The sequence below is a fragment of the Halyomorpha halys genome, unplaced genomic scaffold (assembly GCF_000696795.3).
Source record: "Halyomorpha halys isolate HHAL.00 unplaced genomic scaffold, Hhal_1.1 Scaffold337.1, whole genome shotgun sequence".
Taxonomy (NCBI): Eukaryota; Metazoa; Arthropoda; class Insecta; order Hemiptera; family Pentatomidae; genus Halyomorpha; species Halyomorpha halys.
This window is the reverse complement of record NW_027104734.1, coordinates 916,112-939,745: the sequence shown is the minus strand read 5'-3', so window position 1 is coordinate 939,745 and position 23,634 is coordinate 916,112. Positions and strand designations below refer to the sequence as shown.

At 32.2% G+C, this 23,634-nt stretch overlaps 1 protein-coding gene across 1 annotated transcript in view; it reads left to right on the top strand.

Annotated features, from left to right (window-relative positions):
• The window catches only part of LOC106681416 (protein Wnt-4), a 76,915-nt gene that overhangs the window by 50,951 nt on the left and 2,330 nt on the right, over nucleotides 1-23,634 (top strand). The window contains exons 2-6 of the mRNA XM_014421726.2: nucleotides 466-604; nucleotides 5,275-5,395; nucleotides 7,508-7,668; nucleotides 9,000-9,107; nucleotides 19,615-19,886. Coding sequence (XP_014277212.1) covers nucleotides 466-604; nucleotides 5,275-5,395; nucleotides 7,508-7,668; nucleotides 9,000-9,107; nucleotides 19,615-19,886 — 801 coding nt within the window. The remainder of the gene's footprint in view (nucleotides 1-465; nucleotides 605-5,274; nucleotides 5,396-7,507; nucleotides 7,669-8,999; nucleotides 9,108-19,614; nucleotides 19,887-23,634) is intronic.

The following is a 23,634-nucleotide window of genomic DNA, read 5'->3' as shown; positions in this document are numbered from 1 at the left end:
GATGATTTTCATTAATAAATGAAAACCAAAACTAATTAATACCTAATCTATAACCAAGATATGGACTCAGGGATTGTATTCCCTCGTCAAAGTTCAGTTTTACCTCATACTTTTCGATTTCCTTCATTAATTTTTAGACGTTACTAAAAAAAAAAAAAAAAAAAAAAAACTACACAATTTTTTATCGACAATTCAACCAAGTGGGTACTTGTGGAGTACTTGAATAGTGCTACATTTCGTTTCAATTTCAAAATATAATGAAAGTTTTATTTTGGCAATCCAGTTTACAGCGAAAAACTCGATCGTTTGGAATTACAAGATTGACTATATTTTCTTAATTATACAGATAAAACAAGTTACAGGACCAATTACTGTCTATAAAGTATATAATATTTTAAAATGTTGAAAATCATATTCAGACTTTAGCTAACATTTTTATTTATCTATTTATTTATTTTTTATTAGGATTTTAGGTTTGTACGATAGAGACCAGCCAACAAATGAAGGTCACTCCTTGATCGGCTACAAGGAAAAATGCCACAGTTACAATTTCTTAATAGAAAAACAAAAGGAATTGTGCAGCTTAGATGAGGACATCATTGAGGTAGGCACTAGTTATCTTAACTTAAAATAGATCCTTTTAACTTTATGTCCAACTATTCCTCCTTGTGAGGTATAGACCGTAAAGTTCAGATAATCAGGAAGTGATAATCAAAATTTACATCTATTTTTATATTTTATGTACCATTAATTGATATTCTGTTTTACTTTTTAAATTTTAAGCTATAATAATATAGTCAATTTTTTAAAATTTTTTAGAGACGAATAATTTGGTTATGTACAATAACATGACTAACAATAATTCGATAACGATTACAAATTGAATAGTGACACATTTTACAAAATAAAAAAAAATTATTTTATTTAGAATTGGACTTATTTCAAATATAGTACCGTAGACTACGGTTGCTTTCTTTACTGAAGTCGTCCTACAGACATTCTTAAACCCGCACACACAAAATATTTTTTTTTTGTCAGATGTGCTACTATTCAAGCAAAACAATGATATATACTAAATTATAAGTTAATTTATACAGTCCTTATTTTTTTTTTAATCACATATTTTAACCATATCCGATGATATTATTTTTTAGGTTTTTTTTTGCTTGGGATATTGCAGACGTACAAGAACCAATATTTCTTTTTATGAGTATTATTTCCTCTTATCTCTTGGTGAAAGGACAAGAAACAATTATATTTGACATCCACCGCGGCTTTCATTGACTAGTTAAGATTAAAAAACAAAAACAACCAAGGGAACAGGACCAGGACTCAACATTTATTAGTTTCATATTTTAACTTTTAAAAATACTCCAAAATAAAGCTGATCATAAATTACATAATAATTATGTAATATCATTCCATGATCTTTGGTTAGCATGTTTATAAAGAACGAGGTTAGAGACGTGGGCCCTTCAAATTGCCCTTCCAACTCCCCGCTATGTTTCGACTACTTACTCAAAATCACAAAAAACTTCCTCATTTTTTTAAAGTGATTATCATAAGGGTTATAACTTATCCCAACCAGAGTGGGGAGTGCGAATTTCCATTCTGAGGATCCACCACGGTAAGTCGTATCCAGGATACAAAAAATCAACCGGCAATCGAGTAATTGAGTATTTTAGGCAAAAAGCTCAGCCCTATGGAAGCTGATTTTGGACGAGTTATTGGGAGTCTTAGAGCAAGAGCGGTCCCCAGCCACTGGTTACGTCGGCGATCTGGCTGCAGTGGTGTCCTCTAATAGCAGAGCCGGCCTAAAACAGCAAGCAGATGGTTTTGCCAACCTGGTTAGAGAATGTTGCGAGAGAAAAAAGTCGGGAATGGCCTCTAGCAAGACACAGGTCTTGCTAGAGGAAAAACTGATAGATCCCACCCTATTAATTTAATAATTCGAGGAACAAGAATACTTCCAAGTGAGGTAGTCACTTACCTTGGCGTAAGATTTGGAAAAGAATTGAATATGACTCCTCACTTGGATTACTTGGGAAATAGGATGGCCCAATTCTTGAACGGTCTTAGTCGTGTGGGGAGGCCTTCTAGGGCCTCAGATACCCTGCGACAATGATCATATATAAAGGCGTGGTCTCTGAGGGTATTCTGAGGTATGCCTCCTCCGCCTGGAACCAGAATCTCTCGCAACGGCAGAAGAGAAGATTGGTGACAATCCAACATACGGCTTTACTTAGAGTCACCAAAGCATACCGGAGTTTCTCACATGAGGCGGTGCAAGTTTTACTGGGAGGGGTACCTCTTGACCTTCTCCTGCAGGAAGAAATGATGATGTTTAAATTCAAGAGGTCTGCCGGCAAATCTTACCAAGTAAATGGAAAACCATTCTCCGGGAGGACACCATCGAAGAGTGGAACCGGCGTTGGATGACAAGCCCAAAAGGTGCTACCTTTATTTCCCCGCCGTTCGGACACGGATGGAAGCAAAGTGGGTCCTCCCAGACTACTGGCTTTCTCATTCCTCATGGGGCATATGGGATTTCGAGCCAAGCTTCATGGTCACGGGATGGATATCGACCCCCTGTGCCCTAGTTGTGATGTTCCGGAGACTGCCGAGCACATCATCATAGATTGTACTGCCTTTGATGCACTACGGGCCAGATTGCTGGGGGAACCCATACTCTATGCCCTCACAGAGGATGACTTCCATCAGCTAGTAAGCGAAGAAAACTACCCGAATAACAAAGAATTTGTTTACGAGTGGAAACAAATTATTAGACCAAGCCACTTCAGTCTTCGCATGAATCATTAAAATTGTAAATTGATTTATTAGCAGTTGTTTGATGATGGACATGTAAAATCGAAATGCTGCACACCTGTATTGCTTCTTAGGTAGGGGAAGGTGGAAATAAATTTTTTCTAAGAGAAGAAACGTACTTGGAATGTGAAATAAATTATGAGTTATGATGCATTTTCCTCAGAAGGAATGAATTTCTAAAGTTTGGTCATTGAATGAACTCACAAACAAAATTAAACTGGGTGTTTATTATTGGTATCAATGATCTTAGGATGAGTTTAAAATATTTTGTAATAGATATCTCACCATAAAATAAAAATATATATAATATAAACATAAAAATACCAAAGAATTTTGTAATTATAAGAACTATTTTCCCATGTTAAAAACAAACGTCCTGAAAGTTTTAGAAAAAAAAATCTAGCAAGTCGTAAAAATGGTGACGTAAAACCCACATTCGTTTTAAGTCACACTTCACTAGTTTTACGACTTGCTAGGTATTTTTTGTTTATTTCCTTAAATTACTCCAGTAAAACAAATATCAATATATCTATGTTTCTATTTCATGGAAAATTATTTTATGCGAGCTATTTAAGTTTAATTTACTTTTAGAGTTATTTAAAAAGATCTAGTCTAGTTTTATTTATTTTTATTTTCATCCCATTTTTGTCCTTAAAATTCGTGTTTATAGAAATATTTTAAATACATTGTTTTAATTTTATCTTATATTTCTGTTTTTAATTTATATTAAGTATTTATTTTTATTTAAGGTTCAAGTAGTGGGAATGTTCCTCTTATATGTCTTTACTATCACTACACATTCATTTTACGTAACTACTTAATAAATAAAAAAATTGTAAATCAGTTTGTAATGAAAAGATTAGATGCAGTCTGTAAGTTTAGGAAAACTCATTTTTACTGCACTCCTTAGTTAAATTATCCTTCATGGAAAATTACAAATTTTAGCGTTCTCAAATATACGTATATGAATGATGTAGCGTATTCCGTCTACTTATGTCCTAAATTAAAATAACTTAAATGTTTCTTATCGAGCCTTATTTAACACAAAATTTTGAAATTTAAGTGACAAGCAGTTCTAATGCCCCCCCCCCCCCAAAAAAAATAAACAAACTTCACACTGTTCAAAATTCAGTCAGGGTAATTTAACGAAGGAGTGTTCTCGAGGCATATGAAATTCTATACCGTTTTTAAAACATCGTATCAGCGCTTATCTCTATTATGCTGGTTTGTTAGCTATTGCCTAAAAACTTTCTACAAACATGAATAATAAAGATATCAAATCAAAATTAGACTATTTTCTATTCCAAATAGACCAGTCTCTGATTTAATACACAATATTGTTTTTATAAATATGCACTCATATAGTGCTCTAGAATATCTCATTTTTTTTTTAACAATCTTTTGCACATTAAGTTCATTCCATGACACATAAAAAAAAAGATAACGGCAAAAATAATTTAGTTATTATTAAAATACTCTAAACAATACCTTTAAACAAACAGTTTGTAAAAGTAAAAAAATAAAGGTTTCTTTAGAATCTCGCAATAAAAATCTCATTATAATTTTATTCTTTTATTTAAGTTTTAGTTCAAAATATTAGTTTAAAAAAAAGTTTTAGCTTATTTCTTTTCTAACTTGATGAGTGCTGAGTACGTAGTAAATTTTGTATACACTTCACTATATCTTTCCATTATTAATTACAATTTGAGCAATGAGTTACATAGCTTTTTATTATTTTTTTTTTGCCAAATTAATTGTTTTTTGATACTTGCTATACTTTATCGTAAATCCACGTTATAATAATTTTTTAATAGCTTTAATTTTACTTTCCTTAGCCTATTGTGGTCTCAAATCAATGCATTCTTTTTAGCATCAAATTAATTACTCAAAAATTATTAGGGATTTCTATATACTAACTTTTTTTTTTTTCACTAAATAAAAAAAATCACTATTTTTAAATCGATAGCTTACTTCACAGTGGTGCTAAGTACATTTTCAATAATTTTACAAACAATACAAAAATTTAATTGAAACGTTTTAATTATTAGCACCACTAAGAAGTAAACCATCGAAACTATACTTCTGTATTTATTTTAAAATTTGATGCAAAGATAATTAGTCTTATTTATGATCAAGTTGAATCCAGGATTAAATGCTTGTTTTTCAGGATTATCTCTATAGGAAGTCTGGTGAGTCAATTCATTTAAAATCTTTTGAGGTTAACGACTTCCATTTTGAATGAAATATTTATTAAATATTCACAACGTTTCGGGACCACTGTCTCATATTTTTTAGTTTGTTTTTCATTACTGTAAATTATAATATATATGATTGACTTAAATTAATTTTGTTTTCATTTAATGAAAACAATTTGTAATCTTTCTACCGATTGCATATGTTGTTTTGATGTATTTTATGGATAACTTGTATCTTTGATTTATCTTCCAGGTTCTGAGATCCGGTATGAGAATGGCCATACAAGAATGTCAATACCAATTCAGTATGATCCGGTGGAACTGCAGCACTTTTGACGATTCTCCATCTATTTTTGGCGCAATTACCAAAATAAGTAATTATAGAATGTTGTTAAATTAATTTCAGAAATTATCAGAGAATTTTCCGAAATATATGCTATATTGTGCAAAATCTTTCCAGCAATTTTTACCAGCTAACTTTCCCAAATATATTCAAATATTTAAATTTTCCCCTACTTAATACTAAAAATCCTTTATTCTCTCTACGAGATCGATTTTTTGAACCTTGTATCCCAATTTCTGAATTTCAAAGATATTTTTATTGGTTTTTATTTTCAGTAATTCAAAAATCAAGTTCCTCTTCGTTTGGGTTTCCAAATTATTGAGGCTGAGTGAACCCACTCCTTCCTTATCTCCCCAATGACAGTCTAAGTGCATATGTAATTAACAAGACGTCAATAGAGATAAAACTCCTTTATAATATAATGTATAATGTAAACAGCTACAACTCATGAAGGGTAAGAGGTTCAGTATTTCAAAATTACGCTCAACCACCAAATATTTCACCAATTACGAGTAACCACTTTGTGAGGCTGGGTGGACTCGGGTGAACTCCTAAACACACAGGATTGACTCACTTGGAAAACAGCGGCTTATCTCTGTGCCAGCCCACCCGTTCTTTATAATATAATAAATATAAAAAAAGTCCATACATCAGGGTTGCATAGAAGTTTTACTTAGTATCAAATAATACTGTAATTATAATATTATAAAAGTAACTCATTTCGTAAGCCAACTTCAGCTAAATTAAATCATGTGTAATTATGAGAGATAGTTGACCGTGGATGACGTACGAGGAGAAGATGGTTGAGGGTAGCTTGAAAATCAACCGCCTAATGGCGGTCATTAGGCGGTTGATTTTTAAGCTAACAACCCTGAAGAAGGCTAGAAACTCTAGCCGAAACGTTGGCACAATTAAATAGGTTACACCAACTTAATTGTGTTTCACTTTGACCTCACTCCCAACCATCCTCTCCTCGTAAATCGTATGTAACTTCAGCGGCAACATAAATATTAAATATAACATAAATATTTAACTGACTTTATTGCTTTGTGTTTTTTTAGGAGGAGTTGGGGGTATAAATTTCATTGATTTAGTTAGTGTTAGTTCGTAAGCTTTTTTAAGTTGTTAATTTTATAGTAAAATCGTGATCGAAAATACTGACAGTAAATTCGAACCTTTTAAATGATACCTGTATCAAAATACTCTCAAAACTATTAATTATTCTAAATTCCCGTCCTCAAACAAAATTTTGATTGTAAATTCGAAATTAACTGTTGAGATAAATTGTTTTATTGCGTTTATCTATCAATTTATATTCATTGAAAGATTTGTGCGTGGGTGTCTAAAGTTTTTTAATATTCGGTTGACACTGGCAACACTGCTGATTGTAACCTACCTTCCCGCTACGGACTATGTCGTTGAACCAAGCTCATGCCCTCATGGCGTTTTGTTATGTGTTTATATGTACTGAGATCTTTTTATAATTATATTCAACTTTTATCGACTCTGCTAATTTTTATTTAATCCATTTACTTCAATATTAACTATTTTGGAAATTTAATTAACCATCACTAAATTGGTGAAGTGATGACTTCTCCCTTAAAAAAATTATTACATATATTCAATAAGTGGGAGCGGGTGGATCAGTTGTAAGGCTACTTACTCCAAGGACCCGGGTTCGAATCCGGCTGTGGCAGATTATTATTTTCGGTTTCACTGAAGCCGTGAGTCAGCACTGTGGGTTCAGGTGCCCTCCGGAGTCCATCTAGCGTCATGAAATAGGTACTCTTAATTCTGACTAAATCTTGCATAACCGTTGGTCTAGTCCTTACAAAGTACTGCACCCCTGACCCTTTATGGATTGTAGCGGTACAGGTTAATTTATTTTTTACTATAAGTTTATATAAAAGCGATCATGTAGGCTGCGACAACGAAGTAAAATCATGTTTCCTTTTTGAATTTTTTCAATTGCTCTTTGGTAAGTGAAAAATGTTTATAAGTTTCAAATCTGTTAAGCAGATCAATTAATGTATACAAACTCATTTTTATTGAATCAGCTTTCGCCATATAATTTAAAACATACTTAGGGAATCACAATTTCTTTTTAAATTTAATTAATATCAAGCTGTATATCATTTCACAGAGAGTAGAGAGACAGCATTCCTTTACAGTATTTCTTCAGCGGGTGTTACTTACTCTGTAACGAGAGCTTGTTCAAGTGGAAAACTCACCGAGTGTAGTTGTGATCCTAGAGTTAGGCTTCGAAAACCGAGAAAGCATTGGCAATGGGGTGGATGTTCAGAGGTAAGATATGAACCCAGATTCTCCTGATTTTTTTCCATTATTTAACAAAATAAATTTTAACTAAATAAAGAGAATATCACTAGCACCGTAAATTCAATTGAAAATCAACATAATTTTTAGATTTTTCTAACGCTAGGATAATAATTTATTGGAAAATGACCAAGAATACCATTCCATCTGGAAGGCGTTAGGAAAATCTGTGTAAAGATGTCAATTATATTTGAATGATCATTTTGACAAAGGTCCCTGCCTTTAATTCCTATCAATTCCTCTTTCAAACCCTATTCGAAAATCATTCTTAATCCATTTCGGCCAGAGATAGAAACTTTCGTAATAATAGGTAAATCACTAAATCAAAAAAAAAAAAAAGTTGATTAGTTTTAATTCCTTTAACTAAATCACCTGAATCATAAAGATGGCTAAGGTAAACTATCTAAATCGAAAGTGGGCTCTATATTTATATATTTTTCAATTATAAAATAAATTATTGTGTTAAAAAAAAATAACTTTCGAAACTGGCCTTTTTTTTCAAAATTCAGCTTCACGCACCCATCTATTTATAATTTTCTTATTTAGAGCTGTTTTAATTATTGTCTATTCAATTTCTCATATTATATTATTTTAATGATGAGAAGAAAGTTAACCGTGGATAGTATATATGAGGAGAAGTTTGTTGGGGTGCGGTCAGAATATAACACAAATAAGTTGAAAGAACTTATTTAATAGTGCCAACGTTTCGGCCAGAATTTCAGCCTTCATCATGGCTACAAGTAGGAAATCAGGAATCTAAATGACCAAAATCTAAATTTCCTCACTTAGATTTCCGATTTCCTATTAGTAGCCCTGATGAAGGCTAAAAATTTTGGCCGAAGCGTTGGCACTATTAAATAAGTTCTTTCAACTTATTTGTGTTATATTCTGACCGCACCCCAACAAACTTCTCATATGTATTATTTCAGTTTTATTATCTCTTCATTTATATATCGTTCTTCATCAATATCCCCAATTGTTACGAACCTATCCCATTCGATCTGGTTTCAACCGCCTTCAAAAAGATGATCCTCAGAAACTATTGTTTAGTCCAGCAATAATTCAATTAAATGTTGTAGTACTTTAAATATCATTAACTTCTTCTAAAATTTCACTAACACAGATAACTTTTTGTCCATATTGCTTTAATTTTTTATCTTCATTGTTTAGAATGAAAATTCACTCTTTTGTTTAAAAATAATGTTTAATTTCCATGTACATTTCGAATCAGATACCATTTATGATCTTGGACACGAAGAGAGTAAATCTGAAGTTTAAAATGTTGAATATAACTTTTTCAGGACATACATTATGGAGAAAAATTCAGCAGAGAGTTCATAGATTGTTTTGAAGACCCAAATACAGCAGAAGGTTTAATGAATTTACACAACAACGAAGCGGGGAGACGAGTAAGTACTGTTCACAATTTATTAGCACGTTATTTGTAGCATTTTTTAAATGTTGAGTAAATTTTTCAAAGGGTGTTTTATTTTTAAAAGCTAATAATTTTACCAAATGTTTTTTAAAATTAACTAAAACAGGATTGAAACTATTTGTTAAGAGTTTATTGACCATTTTATTGCCGGGTGAAATAGAGGTGCTTATGCGAATTTAACTGGCCAAATTTCACGATTTTACAAGGGTTTAGAAAAAGGCTCATAAAAAGCAGACAAAAACAATATTTATATATTGTTTAAATTTTTGAGGTGAAAAAAACTTCCAGATAGAATATCCTAATAATAAACTATTTTATATTTGGTTGTACATCGATTCTGGACAATTATCCCATACTAATGCAACTCTGCATCCTAAAAATTGAACAATTAAGTTATTCTTGTCAACAATTTTTATCTATGTTATATGTGTGTATTTAATATTCTTATAATCATATTTACCACATATTTGTCATTTTTTCAATTTACATTATGAATGTCATCTACACACTTATAGTTATAACTACATTATTTAAATTATTGTCTTTCACATTGAATAGTGATAATAGTATTTTTTTTTAAATACAATACATGCCAGGTCTAACTCATAAAATAAAAAAACCGTTAATAGAATATGATCATACTAATATTAATACTGGTTTATATAATAACAATAAGTTACAATGCCAACTATTAAACATGAAAGACAAAATAGATAAAATGGAAAAGTTAATTGCGATATATAAGCTAGATTGTGAAAAAATATATAAGTCATCCAAAAAACTAGAAACCAGGACTCTAACAAGACATCAGGAACTATAAAAAAGTCAAAAATAGAAATTGCACTACACTGGCTAACCACAACATAACATTAAACCATAAAGTTAACTTAAAAAATCCCACAATAATAGACATGACACAGAACAATAAAAGCAGGTTTCTAGAAGCAATTTATATAACTAAAACACCGTAAACTATAAAACGGACACAAAACATTTAAATACACATTATGCCAATATAATAAGTAGATTAGCCATATAAATATAAAAAATCAGGGTGAAATGTGTGGTAATAAAATTGTCCAATCATAAAAAATCATAATTTTTAACTGAAATAGCAAAGTATATTAAATATAGGCATATAAATAAGGAGGTGCAAAACAGCATATTGGGCATGTTCATTTGCCCAAAGAGGTAATGTCTAATATAGAGCATTGATTTGTGCTACAGAGGTAGATGAATGAACCACTAGTGAAAGACAATAATTTAAATAATGTAGTTATAACCACAAGTGTGTATAGATGACATGATTTCATAATGGAAATTGAAAAAAATGTCAAATATGTGGTAAATATGACTACAAGAATTTTAAATATTCACATATATTATATGCATATAACAAAGATAAAAATTGTAGATAAGAATAAATTAATTGTTACAATTTTAGGAAGCAAAGGTGTATGAATGAGTATGGGATAATTGTCCCAAAACGTTGAACAACCAAAATATAGAATAGCTTATATTCTGGAAGTTTTTTTTTTTTCACCTCAACTATTTAAAATATTAATATAATCAACTTTCTAAAAAGAAAATCCAGAATATTTATATAATTCAAAAAGCAGTGTATTAAGGACGAAATAGTGAATAAAACAACGACACTAATATTTCTATATTCATTGAAAATGTTATAAAATAACAAAGGTATAAATGATCATAAAGAAAATAAAAATTAAGTTCTCTGTTACAAAACGTATTTGCACATACGAAAAATCATCATTTCATAATTACTTTATATAGACTACTTATTACAAGGCATATATTTTACATTTCCATTATTTTGTGACAAAAAAAAAAAATTTATAATCTTAACACTTTCTTGAGACTGGTCAATATTGTTTAAATAAATAAAATTTTATCTATATAGTCACAAAAACATATTTATTCAATTTATAAGTCCAACGTTTCGGCCAATTCGGCCAACCTCAGCGACAATCTTAATACAATTTTAGAACTAAATCATTTAAAAACACTTGCAGGCTATTCTGCCTAGAATAGTTACTAACTTATTATTAATGGAAGGATGGCAAAATATCTTATTATTATTAAAACTATATCCATATAACCAAAATTTTAAAGTATGGTTTTAAGCTTACAAATGCAGTGTTATAGGTCAATCGTTTAGATAGCAAGCTTATATATTATATTCCTTACTTGAATTCTTAATGTTTAGAGATGAAGCTATCTCCTCCTAAAAGTGTTATGTTTTGTTTTTATCAAATTAATTAAGTCGCTCCATGTTTCGAATTGCTCCCCATTCTGAATCTTACTAATCAATTAAGTGATTGGATACTTAACTTGTACTATACTCAATACATACACCGTTAATCATAAAATATTTCGTTGAGCTATAGAGACAGTTGGAGTTGAATTCAGACCATACCTCCACCAGAAAACAGACCTTTTTTTCTAAACTTAACCTAACGAACGATATTACAGACTGTGGTTAAAAATATTGGAATAATTTTTTAACAACTCCCTCTGGGATCAAACGACATTTTAGCTAAATTGTATATTCAGCTGTGTATCTCTGAAGCCCTCGAGGCCAGACAAAAACATTTCAATTACTTCCACCGATTTTTATTCATACACTTGCATGCATCCATTGCTCGTTCTTATGCAGATTTGTAGTGGCAATATCCTTCCTAATTATTTCTCGACATCCCTCGACCATAAAATCTCAAATCCCAACATTCTCGTGAAAAGTGATAAAAGAAACTATCACTAACGACTATAAAGTCAAACGAAAAAGTGTAGAGCTGGAGGCTGAGTGGTAATCCAAGTTAAAAGCGATGAAGCATATTGTAGAATCCTTTCGTCTTGATTATAAAGTACCTCTGATTAATACTATTCCAAGAATAATCGTCACTTATGTTCACTAATTGTCTTACGTTGAATTCGATTCTTCATGTAGTAAACAATGCTTTGATTGCAACAGTCCATTATTAATTTTTAATATATTCTTCCATACATAATGCATTAGATAGATAATAGTTTTGAAACATTTTAAATAACAGGGGAAAAAAAGTGCAATTATAAGGAAATCCCGCCTCTACTTATGATTTGCTCCCCAGAGAAATTCGTTCGTGTATTCACTACCCGCGGATCGCGATAGTTACACTTTGCAAGTTACAATTAGTAGCCGAGAAGGAAATAATTGATCTCGTATCTTGATTCATCAAACTGCAAGTTAATTTTTAGTTTCGTGACATAATCAATTCTTTCCTTTATTTTGTCATGAAACCCAAATTTGTAAATTAAACAATATTTTTTATAGCAATTTCCTTCAGAAAAATCTCTTCTTCTTCTTCATTCTCATTCTCCATAACTGTCTTTCAGCGTGGAGGAGCCTCTAACCACTTGGTCCACACACCTCGGTCTCTCGCAAGCATCTTCATCTGAGCCAGCGTTTTTCCTCCATCCAGATCTAGTCGTTGGATATGCTCCATATAAGGAGCTTTATGGTCTGCCTTATGGCATTCTACCAGTCGGCCTTGACTCCATACATTTCATTCGGCACTCTTCCTTTCTCCATTCTACAGACGTACCCATACCATCGGAGCTGTCGGTGTTCAATCACTGATTTCACTGAGAAGATCTGAAGTTCTTTTCTTGTTCTTTTATTCTTTATCCTATCTATCCTAGTTTTTCTCAATATTTTTCGCAAAAATCCCATTTCAGCAGCCGTAATCCTACTCCAATCCTTGTCTAGGGTGACTCAATTTTCACTGCCATAGTGTTGGGAGAAATATTGCTTTAAAGATGTGGAGCTCGATATCCTTACCTACCTCTTTCCCACAACAGTATTGCATATTTGGTAGTAAATATTATTTGCTTTATTTATCCCAATGGATACTTCTTCCAAGAAAACCTTATAATGTACAAATTAGAGCTGCAACTCCAAAACTTCAATAGTTAGTAGTTTCAATAGAACTTCCTTTCCATTATTGAAATTTCTGTCGAGGCTTGAATTGATTTGACTCTAGGGAATAAAATATTCCATTCATATGAAAATCCTCTTGGTCGAGCCGTATTGATTCAGAAAAGCTAAGTAGCATCTTATAAATTCATCGATCAAGGTGAAGGAATAATGGAGTCAATGAGCAAAGGAAGAATGAATCCAAGGAGGGTTTAAGATAATCTTCGTTCAGGAAAATGCACTCTGTACTAGATTAGAACAGGAAGCAAAATATATACGATAATAATAAGACGCCATATATTATTTTGTGAGGAAGAAAGCAAATTTGTGAGCACGAAAGAAGAGTAGATAATACTGAGTCAGGTATCTGAGGTTTGGGAATGATGGGTACGTTATCATATCAATTTATAAGCTTTATCGATGACCCGGTTTGTTCTCATAAAGCCAATGTGAAAGTAGTTTCATGAGCAATTGGCTCTTGGAAGTCCTGACGGCGAACTAAAAGCAAATTGGAAACAACACCCCAACTGTAGCAAGACATAGATAATACATATTTAATTCTCTGATTCCATGTATTTCTTGAATAATAAGTAGTAATGCCTCTGATATAGCATGTCCTGTCCCTTAAAAATTAATTTTAAATTTAAAAAATCATACATAAAGACCTTAATGTTCCATATGTAACCGACCTAACCCGAACCAAATATCACTCCTTCCATTACAATATCACTCCCTAACTACCCTAACCCACTAGTTTCTAACCCTGCTTCCTCTTCCATTCCTGACAATCCTTCGAGGCGCCTGAAAAGAAGATGGCCACGAGACCTGTTAATGAAACACGTCATTAGAGTGCTACCAATGGGTTCACGCCTGTAACACTCCAATTTAACTGAGAGAAAATTTACTAAGTGTATTATAATGTACAGCTGCATATAATAAAAAATAAAATAAAAATTATAAATAAAAAATAAAAAAATTTAAAAATATAAATGGAACCTTCACTTCAAATATTCCACCGTACAGTGAATTATACTTTTTTACGGTTAAATAGTACGTTTTAAACGATATCCATTCTTAGATATATAAGTTGTATCAGTGTTTCCAAAAACCTTTTCTAATGATGAAAAAACATGTATAGTTTGATCGCGTTATGAATTGTAATTGGTTTAAATCCGATAATCATTTTAGTTAGAAAAAGCCTCAAAAATATTTTAATTAAACACCAATGGCTCAAATATCCCATAATAACAAAACATTTCAGTAATTATAATAATCTGAATTATGTTCATCTTTAAAAAAAACAAAAACGATCTTATCATCCGCTATAAGTAGATAACTATATTCTAAATTCCCTCTGTGGCTGAGCAAAAAGTAAAATATTTAAATGTACTGATTTTTAGGTAAGTCGCTCGAGAGTGATTAAGCATATGCGGTGTGCCATGTTAAGAGATACGTCACAGGTCAACCTTGGTACGACAGAAGCCATCTACTCCTTGCGGTCAGGTAACCTGCTATTGTAGCTCTTAATTCTATGCTATATCACGAAGAAAGTAAGAAAGAAACGTTCGGGCTTAATGTTTATTTATTTATTTTTATTGTTGTTTTTTATAACGGTATTACAAAGTGAGATCGTTCGGTTGTACCAGCTTGAGGCTACATTTAAAATTGTAACTTGGTAACTTTAACATACGCCGTCAATTTTTTAGTTTAAGTATAAGGGGTATTCATGATCTTTAGTTTAACATGTTAAAGTGTGCTGAATGGAAAACTCATGTTTAATGGACAAATTTTTCCTTATTTTACTACGCTAAGACGATGTAGCATTTAACATGGTTGAGAGTCTGTTACTAGGTTTGTTAAATGCAGAAAAACGTCACACAACAGACGAGCTGAGCTCGTCACTGTTTTATTTGTTGTGTTAGGTTACTTGCTCGTTGTTTGTATTTTGATTCTGTTAGTATTGTTTAGGATGTTTTAAGAACTAATAAAGCAATGTATGAAAATAATAATATTGTAATGACAGTTGTTGATTAGTTATTCTTGATTCTCTACAACACAGGTTAAAAGATCAACAAGACACAGCAGCCAAACTTTCAAGCCATTTCCATTTTTCACTCTGTTTAGGCATGATGTAATAAATTACTTTAATTAAAACTTAGAAGTAAACAATACTATGGAGTTTTGGAAGGAAAGGTTATAAAACAAGTTGTTCAGAAAAACCGCTAGGATCTCTTATGCATTTAACATGACTTTAAATACGGCTGCTCACAATCATATACTTATGGTAAAACATTTTACATTTAAAACAACATCATGAATACCCATATAGTAAATGAATACATAAACGTAATGGTTCTCTATGCCAATTAAATTAGTAAATATTTTTTATTACGAGCCGTTTAATACGCCCTTAAAAGAGGCGTCTTATTTCATTTTAATGAGCTTTGGTGCATCGTTTTCAGTTTTTCTCCGCAATCGAACAAGTTTTGTTAGTGACTATTTATCGTTTAAACTAGAATTGAATAGAAGCTATGATTCGATCTTTTTCAAAATCGTTATTTTAATTAGTTTCTCCGGAAAATAAGGACGATGTTTGACCTTTAAAATTTCTGTAGAAATAAAGCTTTTCGTGTATCAACCAGATCTACGCATTCTGCGTCAAAACCCCTTTCGCATTCCTAATTCAGCCTTTGTCACTCGTTTCCATATTGGAAAAAAATCTATTTTTCATTGAAGGTTTTGGAACGATTTAGAAATATTCTACATAGATAGCATTACAACCAACTAGGTTACATTGTTACTCAAGCTCTTATCTATGGGCTTCCACCATCCAGCTACATGACACTAATTTTTATTTTGCTTTTTTAATAACTGACTGGTACACTACCAATACAGCTTTTTGTATAGGACTGTCACTCTTCCTAGTTCACTTCACAAGACCAAAAACAAAAATCTATTCATTCAGTATGTTGAGTCATGCTCCATTATTCTACATATGTACGTCTCAATACCAATACCATCTCGTGCTCTATGTCCGGAATCTTCGCCGGAAAAATCCCACTTTGGTTAAGACAAGGAAGCAAACTCTTCTTAGCCATTTGTGAGGGACAATAAGGACCAACAGACTCACGTGAGACTAGTTTATTTCAACACTATCAGTAACAGTATGATATGACAATAATATGTCTGGACATCGTTCTAAACCTAATCGTACTTATTACTTATTTAAGTCAATGATTTTATTCGGCGGATAAGGGATTTAAAATAAACTTACCAAAACTACCAGTATTAAAAAAAAAATACCAAACAAATATTGTTATATTTAAAGGTTTCATATTTGTGCAAAAAAAAATCCGAATAGCAGCATATCAAATAAAACGTATATATTTCCCCAATAAACGACAACAAAAATAATATATAATTTCTTGAACAAAAATGTAAAACATAATTTAAAATAAAATATTTCATAAAAGACACTATTTACAACAAAAAATTTAAACATTACAAAAATTAAGCAAAATAAACATTGTTTGTGGTACCGAGCCTCGAAATCAGGATCTTGCTGGACACAGAACACAGAGTGATCTCGTCTTCCAAATATATACTGATATGGGTTTCCTACTGTACTGCCAGTATGTCCCACTATGGGTTAGCAGTAGTAACAACCATACAAAATCTACTGAATGTCGTGATGATGCCCAATTCACTATCTATTACACTGACTGGGTCCAAATATTCTAGCACTAAGCCGTAATACCCATATTGTATTGTACTATACACTTAATTCTTATATTGCATTCAATAAAACAATTCCACAATTACAACAAATACAAAATATCTATATTATGTGCCTACGTAAGTGAATTTACATCCACACATATGTACACTTTATTAGTTTTCTTTCAATACGTTGGCCACAACAGAGACCAACGTGCTTTACTAGTCTAAAATGAAAACGATATATTATCTATATTATTGTTTGTCCTACAATTTTACTTTTTTTAGGAGGGAGTATGGAACAATGCGGTAATTAGAAAATAAAGTAGAATCAAATACTAAAACAAATACCCATTCGTTAATCTCTAGTAATTACGTTTAATTAATCCTTAATATCTTTGAGAAAACAGTAACCATCTTCTACCTCTAGCTTTATGTAAACCCACTGCCCTTTAGCCTTATGAAATAACTTGATAAAAAATGGGCGTTTGACTTCAAACCGAAGGAGATTACTAAATGGGCAGTAGTATTTGACTCCATGTTATTCTTTAATTAACGCACTGTTATAACCACCTTAAAAATATATAAAAAAGAAAATTGTTGTTGAGTATTAACGGAAATTATTCATTTTTACTTGTATACTCTGCTTTAGCTTCTATAATCGCTTAACAAAGCGATATTTTCCTACAAATTGATTTCTACTACACAGGACACTCAACTTAGATTTCGAAAATGGTGGCTAAACTTTTGGAATAATCAGTAACAGTTGAAAAATTCGGATTTTTATGGGAAAAAGTGATTTTCACGGAAAACTAGTTAAAAAATCATACCTCGACAACGGATTAAGATAAGAAGGTGTGGTGGATAGCATTGAACATTTTTGAGGATCTATTTCCACTCCCCTTAATTAGAAAAATGTTTATCAAATGTGCGCTTTCCACTATTTCTTACTTCTTTAAATCCACTACAATAAACTTCGTTTCGATCCCATGCTAAATGAAAAGGGGTAAAACAGGTTTCAAGTTTTTAAGACTTGGCAATCATGTTAATTTTTTCGGCACCGACTATCCATATAGTAGTCAACATGGACGATACTTCCAGATACTTGGATACTGGAATTACTAGCAATTACATCAAATCTGATCTTTGTAGAAGACTTGGAAACCCACTGTCATGCAGCTGACTTTAACCCGACCGAAATTATCCGGTGCACTTGTACTGTCACGGCGTTACAGATCCTTTTTATGCTCATCAGTCATTAAAACTATACAGACTTTTGGTTATAAGCAAGTACAACGATGGATAAACATCGTCCCAATATTATCATAAGCAATCTCCTTCAACATTAACTAAACTTTTAGATAGGTACCATAACTCTTCCTTACTTTACTCACAATCAGTTCAGAATCCCTCATCGCTTTTTTGTTTTTGAAGGCTGAATTCTGACTTCAGAGAAATAACTAATGGAAATGTCGATAAAAAATTGCCTGAAAGAGTGTTATTTTTTCCTTATGACTGATGGTGATTTATTATTGTTGTAGTTCGCTATGGTTATCTCTGTATACATTCATGAATTAAAAGTTTAGCGGATGTTGTCGATGACACTAACTATCCTTGACTTTAAATTCCATTAAAATCCGAATCCTCAACATCTTATCTAATATAATTCTATCTACGCTTGTTTTATCCATATTTATTTCTAGTCCTAATCCTTTACTAATTTTTTATAAACACTCCTGTATTTAGTTTAACCCTTGCAGTCCTGGACCTATACTACTAGGACAAATAGGTTACTCATTTTAAGAGAAGGTTTGAATATGAATTGTGAATGTTTATATTATTCTAAGTAAAAAGAGCCTTGTTAGCAATTTTCGAAAATTTTAATTTTTTTCTAAAATAAATTTCGCTTCATTTTCGGTTAGTACAGCAGGTACAGTAAATGGCTGGACTTGAAAAGTATTAGACGTGAAATTTTCTAATGTTAAAATTACGAGTCCAAAATCTTCCTGATAGGTATAGCCCATTATTTTTTCCAATATATATGAATATAATACCTGAACAATAATTTGGTCTGAAGTTTGACATAACTGATCTGATTAGAAGAACCACTTAGAATGTAAAACTAATGATAAAAATATTGACGGGTCTTATGGGAGTAGACAGAAAATATACAAAATGGGAGATAATTAACCTGAAAAATGAACTCGAATTCAGGCGACGAAAACCACTTTGTCTTATAATGTCTCTTAAAACAAAATTGTCTAAAAAAGTCAATATGTAGATCAAATAATCTTGGAATGATTAAATATAACACTGAGAGGAATAGTCCTTTATTTTGGTAATACCAACAATTTCTTTAAGATGAGAGAAATAGTCTTAGAGTACTAGCTTTGATAGAAAAATCTTATAATGTCAAATTGAAAAATACTATCATGTGATCAATTGTACGCACAGTATATATGGTAAATCCTGGTTGCTAGATAGCAGAAAAAGGTTAAAATTGACTTCGACAGTAAGAATTCAGTAATATTCCAATTATTGTTTAATATTTCTGTATTTATTTTTCTAAAACGACAATGTTCTCCCTCATTGTTGTAATAACTTTTTTTTTTTTTATATTTACAAAACGTGTCTTTCCAATGAAGAACATTGAGCCATAGCTTCTATGAGCTTGCAAATGAATATAATTATATGAAACAATACATCCATCAATATTAAACTTACTATGTATTTATTTGTAGAAATTGTCATTTATTTTTTATAATCGTTTAAAAAGAAATATAATTTCCAGGTAATTAGATCAAGAATGCAGAAGGTGTGTAAATGCCACGGAATGTCTGGATCCTGCAGTGTGAGAGCGTGCTGGAGAAAACTTCCACCATTTAGAAAAATTGGAGATATTTTAACATCTAGATTTGAAGGTGCTTCTTCCGTAAGACTGATTGAAAAGAAAAAACGGAAAATAAAGAAACTGAGGGCATCAAAGAAAGAGCTTAAACAACCTAACAAAACTGAAATGGTTTATTTGGAAGAATCGCCGGATTATTGTGAAAGAAACGACTCGTGAGTAACAAACATTTTTTATTTTGGTTCAGACACCATTTGTACTGTAGCTCAGGAGCCCCGGAAAAAGAATACTCACAAGTACTACAATTGTGTAAAAATAAATCCGGAATGAACTTTCTCAACGTAAGTAGGAGAGCCTTAATGGAAATAAGACGTAAATGTTTTCGAAAAATCGGTATGTAGCAACAGGGTGAAAAAATTCATAAAGGTGCCGAGAAACACTTAAGAGGTAGAAAAAAATGCTCTAGCCCTTAAAAAGACTAAATCAATCAGCTTAATACAATTGTAATCGGTTAACAACGTTTTGCAAGAGAAATTAAACGCCAGGAAATATATTGGACTTAAGTTATAGAACATTTAATTTTTGATTTGTGGACATTTGATTACAGCTCTGTTTCGTTGGAAATTGTTTTGGGACTTAAACTGAAGCATTTGTTGCTACCTACAACTAATACTTCCCAGAAATCACGAAAATATAAAAACAGGTGTTCCCGAAAAAGGGCTCGGTAAAAGCTCAAAATGAACCAACAACGCGTAATTGAATTTTCAAAGCGTATTCCGTTTGCCAAGAGTTGGTTTACAAACCAATGTTCGTGTAATATTTCAAAAACGCTTTTGGAATTAGGCTTTTTCTGTCTTCGACCACCCAGGAATCGGAGCGTAGAGGAAGTGTTGGAGTAGTGGGGGAAGTTGGGCAGTGAGACTTCCCCCACTACACTTTAACTTCCCTTCCGTTTCCCATGCCCGAGCGTCTGAAATAAAGAAAAGTCCGATATTCAAACGCGTTTTGGAAAAATTAAATAGCATCTCACATATATTTGACGTAACCAGGGTTATAGAGTATTAACTCTTGGCGAAAGAAAAGCACTGCAAAATCGATTTTGAATCATTTTCGGCTTCTATATTTACCGTTTTGGGTAAGTAATACCATTTTTTATATTTTTGAGATTTCTAAGAAAAATTTTATTATTTTTACATGAAATATTCATTCTATGTGGCATTATTACAAAATTCGAGATTAATATCCCGAAACTTCCTATATTTTCAATTCATATAATTAAATAGCTGTTTTTTCCAGTCATTAATTGGTTTTGCTATAAAGTTGTTAACTTATTGCAATCGTAAAAGCCTGATTTATTTCACTCTATGAGCCCAAATGCGTATAGTTTTTCAAAAACAATTTTTTGATAACATACATTTTGTTTTCACTATTTCTTCTAAATATCGCTCTGAGAAACTCCAATCTGTATTTATTTTTAAAAAATGAACTATACCAGCTGTACTATACCTACCTATATACTTATGGGGACATTCAGGGTTGGGAAGGCGGTCAAATTTATTTTTACTGTATGGCAAAGTTTCACCCTAGGTTCCTCAGGGCTGAGTAACATATATAGGTGAACATGTAACAATTTAAAAAAATGCATAAAAAATAATGTGTATTTTTGAATTGTGAAAAATGAAATAGAAAGTATATATATGTGTGTGTGAATAACTTTCATGTTGTATAAAAAAAAAAAATCAACTAAACGATTTTATTAACTTGTTTTTTAGATTCATTAATGTATTCTATTATATCGTTCATACCTATTTTTTCATTAATATCTCATTTTCATTTTTCGTGATTCAATAATACAAATTTTCTTATATTGATAATTTTCATATATATGGAATGAGCGTTTTTCTCTGCTAAATAATTGTTCACGAAGGTGATTGCCACTTCATTTAACGAAAATCTCTGTCTTCCAAGTGCAATTTTTAGATGAGGAAACAAAAAGAAGTCGCTTGGGGCTACATCTGGTGAGTAAGGCGGATGGTCAACCAGTTCAAACCGTAATTCGTGAATTTTCGCCATGGCAACCACTGAGGTGTGAGACGGTGAGTTTTCTTGGTGAAACAGGATTTTCTCCAAATGTGGCCGTTTTTCCGCAAGTTCTGACTTCAGCTTGTGAAGTAATGATGCGTAGTATGCTTCTGTAATGGTTTTTCCTTTTTAAAGATAGTTGATTAAAATAACTCCATGTCTATCCCAAAAATAGTCGCTATCACTTTCCTAGCCGAGAAAACAGTTTTTGCTTTTTTTTTGGAGCCGGTTCCACCTTTTCAGTCCACTGCTTGGACTATATTTTTTTTTCGAGCGTATAATGGTGTATCCAAGTTTCATCTACAGTAATTAATCGGCGCCAAAATTCGGATTTATTGTGCCTAACAGTGCGTTGGAAATGTTCATTCGAACACATTTTTGGTCTAATGTGAGTAAACACGGCACCCAACGTGCGGACAACTTTCTCATATCTAAATACTGATTTAATATGTAACAAAGACGTTCTTTTGACATGTTCATAACCTCTGCTATCTCTCACACCTTAATTCTATAGGCATGTCTGACTCGGCAAGTGTGAAGTTTCTGGCATGATTAACTGCCTCGGTGTCCTTCCACGGAATTGCAAGATGCTATAATATGATCAGCTATCTCACGGATTCCACAACAGAAGCGGGGGTCGATATCCTTTCCATGAACTTGTAACTTGCAAACCCTGGAACCCTCCGTGTTCTGTTAGCATCTGCGAAACCTAAATTCGGATAGAACCCATTTAGCCTTTAGTCTCAACTGGACGGTAAGAAAGAATTTTCTAAAAGTGATCACTTTCTGACTCGCCAGTCACCGTCGATTCCCCTCTTCTATAAAATCCTCCTTCACTATCTTCTTCAACTGATAAGAAGTCTAACTGATTCTATGGCGAAGTCCCTCTGGTTTCGTCTAGAGTCCCTGCCTCCTTGCTTTGTATTTAAGGGCAACCTCCTTTAGAATAAAGTTCAGAGGTATCGCTCCGGCCAGCACCTGCACCGTCTCATACAATACCCTTCTAGGTGTCTTAGTAACCTGGAACCAGTCTCTTCTTTTGTATCTATGTGAAGGTTTGACTCCATGCAGGACATGCATATCTAAGTTAACCAAGATCACCCCTGTATAAAGGCTCATTGTAGCTGGGTGCTTGAGACCCCAAAATGTACGATCTGTTCTGAACAATCCTATCAGGTACTCCAGTTGAGGAGTATCGTCGATTTTTCTTATTATTTTAATTAGCACAAATATATGCTACCGCCTCACCAGACCTTACTCTCTGTCCTTGGATATCAACATTTATAGGGTGAGGCCTATCCGCGAAGTCTCTTATGAGGTTTTGGCTGTGGCCATATTCAATTCCTTCCTCTTGCACAATGTCGAAGGCCATAGAGACCGTTGAGAGTTTCATGTCTACCCAACACTGGCCCCTCCCTCAAAAAATCTGGAGCCAGAGCGATCATTAATATTCTAGAGCTGGCCCCTCACAACTAATTAATTAGATAACACTAATTAGATAGTAAACTAAAAATAAATTAATACAAATTAGTGAATTAAATAAATAATTACAGTAAACAGATTACAATTTTCCCCTGACTCTTCACAAGTTCAGGTATTCCAATGAGAAAGTTGGTTTAGTAGCATAAATTTCCCGTTCCACCCGGTAACTATATCACTCCCATCTACTTGTAAACAAAAATATATTTTTCTGTTTACGTACGCACTATACATGCGATAATTACGTTAAATGACTTATTGGTTTCAGTGAATGGTTCTGCAAGTGGCTATAACCCCACATTATATTTAAATTTATTTGAATTTAAAAAAAAAAATCGTTAAACAATATTTTTGCAGTTTATTGTCCTTAGTTCTTAATTGGTAAATTTTTTTTTTTTTTTT